The 2,359-nt window shown below is 41.7% G+C and overlaps 1 protein-coding gene across 1 annotated transcript; it reads left to right on the top strand.

The window, feature by feature from the left end:
* Positions 1-800: 800 nt before the first annotated feature.
* LOC127130386 (uncharacterized) lies at positions 801-1,964 on the top strand. Its single transcript, XM_051059406.1, has one exon. The coding sequence runs from the start codon at positions 801-803 to the stop codon at positions 1,962-1,964; it is 1,164 nt and encodes a 387-aa protein (XP_050915363.1).
* Positions 1,965-2,359: the final 395 nt, after the last annotated feature.

Raw genomic sequence — 2,359 nt, 5'->3', positions numbered from 1 at the left:
CTTGTCTGTTATTTATTCTGTGATTATTTTGCTGTCATAATTATTATCGGTTGATGTTTATTGGCAATGTATTATTGGGGTTCTCTGGTTGGTGATACTTTGTGAGATAGGCTCTCCACCCAAGTCTGAGAAAAACCATAAGATTAAGTTGGTGGTTGCGTAGTGGGCGCCCACAAGGAGTCTTCCTTGTTGGGAAGATACGAAGACCCCTCCTAGAGGAGATTCTCTTGAGATATTATTGCCCGACGAGTTTTCATCATGACGATGGTATTCTCAAGTTGGATCAGTGACTCTATGGACCTTTTAACCCATTGTATCCGGTGGTTATGTAGTATCTACCTGAAAAGTCCCAGACTCATTGGGTTAATACGAAAGCCCCAATCAGATGAGATCCCTTGGGCGTATTACTACCTTACAGTAGTACTCCCAACCTCGATCTATGACTCTGAGAACCTTATTAGAACCTTGGACTCGAGAGTTATGTAGTATGGACCCACTAGGAGTCTTCCTCTTTGGGACCATACGGAGGCCTCACCCAAACGAGACTTTGTTTGGGGATGTTATTTGCATATCAGTTTTCGTCACGACAATAACCTTCCTAAATAGTGATTGATGACTTTGGGAACATCTTAACTTTAGCATCCTCCCAAAAGGGTTTTGTTTAGTAACCAATGATACCCGCTCTCACGACTTGTATATTGACCTACCTGTGGCACGCATAATATCATTCATAGCATAACATTCATATTATTTTATTTCCAAGGAATCTGAGTATCATAAGTTGCAGGGATTCAAGAAACATGGTATCAAGCAAAAGAAACATTTACTCTTTCAAGTTCAAAGATCCCGATCTAAGGAGCTTATGTGACTTGGTCTCTCAGATGCACCCGGTATACAGAATTAACTTTGGGAGGAATTATGGAAATCTGCTCAGCATCCTCAACCAACGAGTAGACTATACAGCTTTAATCACTTTGGCCCAATTCTATGACCTACCTTTAAGATGCTTCACATTCCAAGACTTCCATCTAGAACCAACGTTGGAAGAATTCGAGCGTCTTGTTAGGATTCCTATGAAGAACAAGCCACTATTTGAAGGGATAGATGAATCTTTTCCCCTTGAGATCATTGCTAGCACGCTTCACATGGAGGAAAAGGAAGCAGAGGCTAACCTAGAGACCAAAGGGAATACCAAAGGATTTTCGCTAAGTTTTCTCTTGGAAAGAGCTCATACCCTACTAAAAGCAGAAAGTTGGGATGCTTGTTACTCTGCTATTGCATTGGCCATCTATGGCGTCGTCCTGTTCCCGAATATGGATGGTTTCATAGACATGGCTGCCATTTGTGTTTTCCTTACTAGGAGCCCAGTACCCACTTTATTAGTTAATGTTTACTATTACATGAGTCATAGGTACACTAAGAAGAAGGGATTGATTGCTTGTTGTGCTCCTTTATTATATCAGTGGTTTCTAGAACATCTTCCGAAGACAGGTGCTTGGGTTGAACAGACAGATGTTAGTTGGCCTCAGAGATTGGGATCACTCCGATCCGAAGATCTTTCTTGGTATTCCAAAGAATACATCAACATGGACATCATATTCAGTTATGGGGATTTCCCAAATCTACGGCTTATTGGAACTCAAGGATGTGTGAATGCTAACCCGGTTCTATCACTCAGACAACTTGGCTACCCAATGGAAGGCCCTCTAGAGGCGAGGTCTTTGGAAGCTTTCTTGTTACTTGACTTCGGGGTTGAGAATCCTAGCTTGTTCCAACGAATCAAAGAGGCTTGGAAGAATGTCAATCGAAAAGGGAAAGATGATTTGGGGAGAGCAAATGGAATTACAAAAGAACCATATTTTCAGTGGGTAAAGGAAAGGGTGGAGATGATCAAAATGCCATTCGTCATTCCGGCACCTGTACCTCTTCCTGAACCTAAGCTCACCCATGTCCCTATTGAATAAGTGGAGGAACTCAAGACCACTATGGAAAAGCTAGAAAAAGAGAATGAAGAGTTGCAGATAAAACTCCAACAAACCATCAATGAGAAAAACACCATGAAGTGGGAGCTTGAGAGAAAGGATGCACAGCTTCAAGCACATGTGGAAAAGTTCAACAAAGAAGAGGATAAGAGGAAAAAGATCAAAGTGGGATTAGAACAAGCTGACCATTGTTTAGATACTCTCAAGGGTCAATTACGACGAGCCCAGAAAGAATGTCAAGACAATGAGCGTTGGTGGCATCTAGCCACGAAGGAAAACAAGACGATAAGAGATACACTTGGGGCTCAGATAAAGGAATTCACTAATTATGTTCGTCATGCAAAGGCTAAAGTAGAGAAGGAATGCCGACTCAATAA

This window comes from Lathyrus oleraceus, chromosome 3 (assembly GCF_024323335.1).
Source record: "Lathyrus oleraceus cultivar Zhongwan6 chromosome 3, CAAS_Psat_ZW6_1.0, whole genome shotgun sequence".
NCBI lineage: Eukaryota > Viridiplantae > Streptophyta > Magnoliopsida > Fabales > Fabaceae > Lathyrus > Lathyrus oleraceus.
Note: the sequence above shows the minus strand (reverse complement) of the source record. Positions and strands in the feature narration are given on the sequence as shown.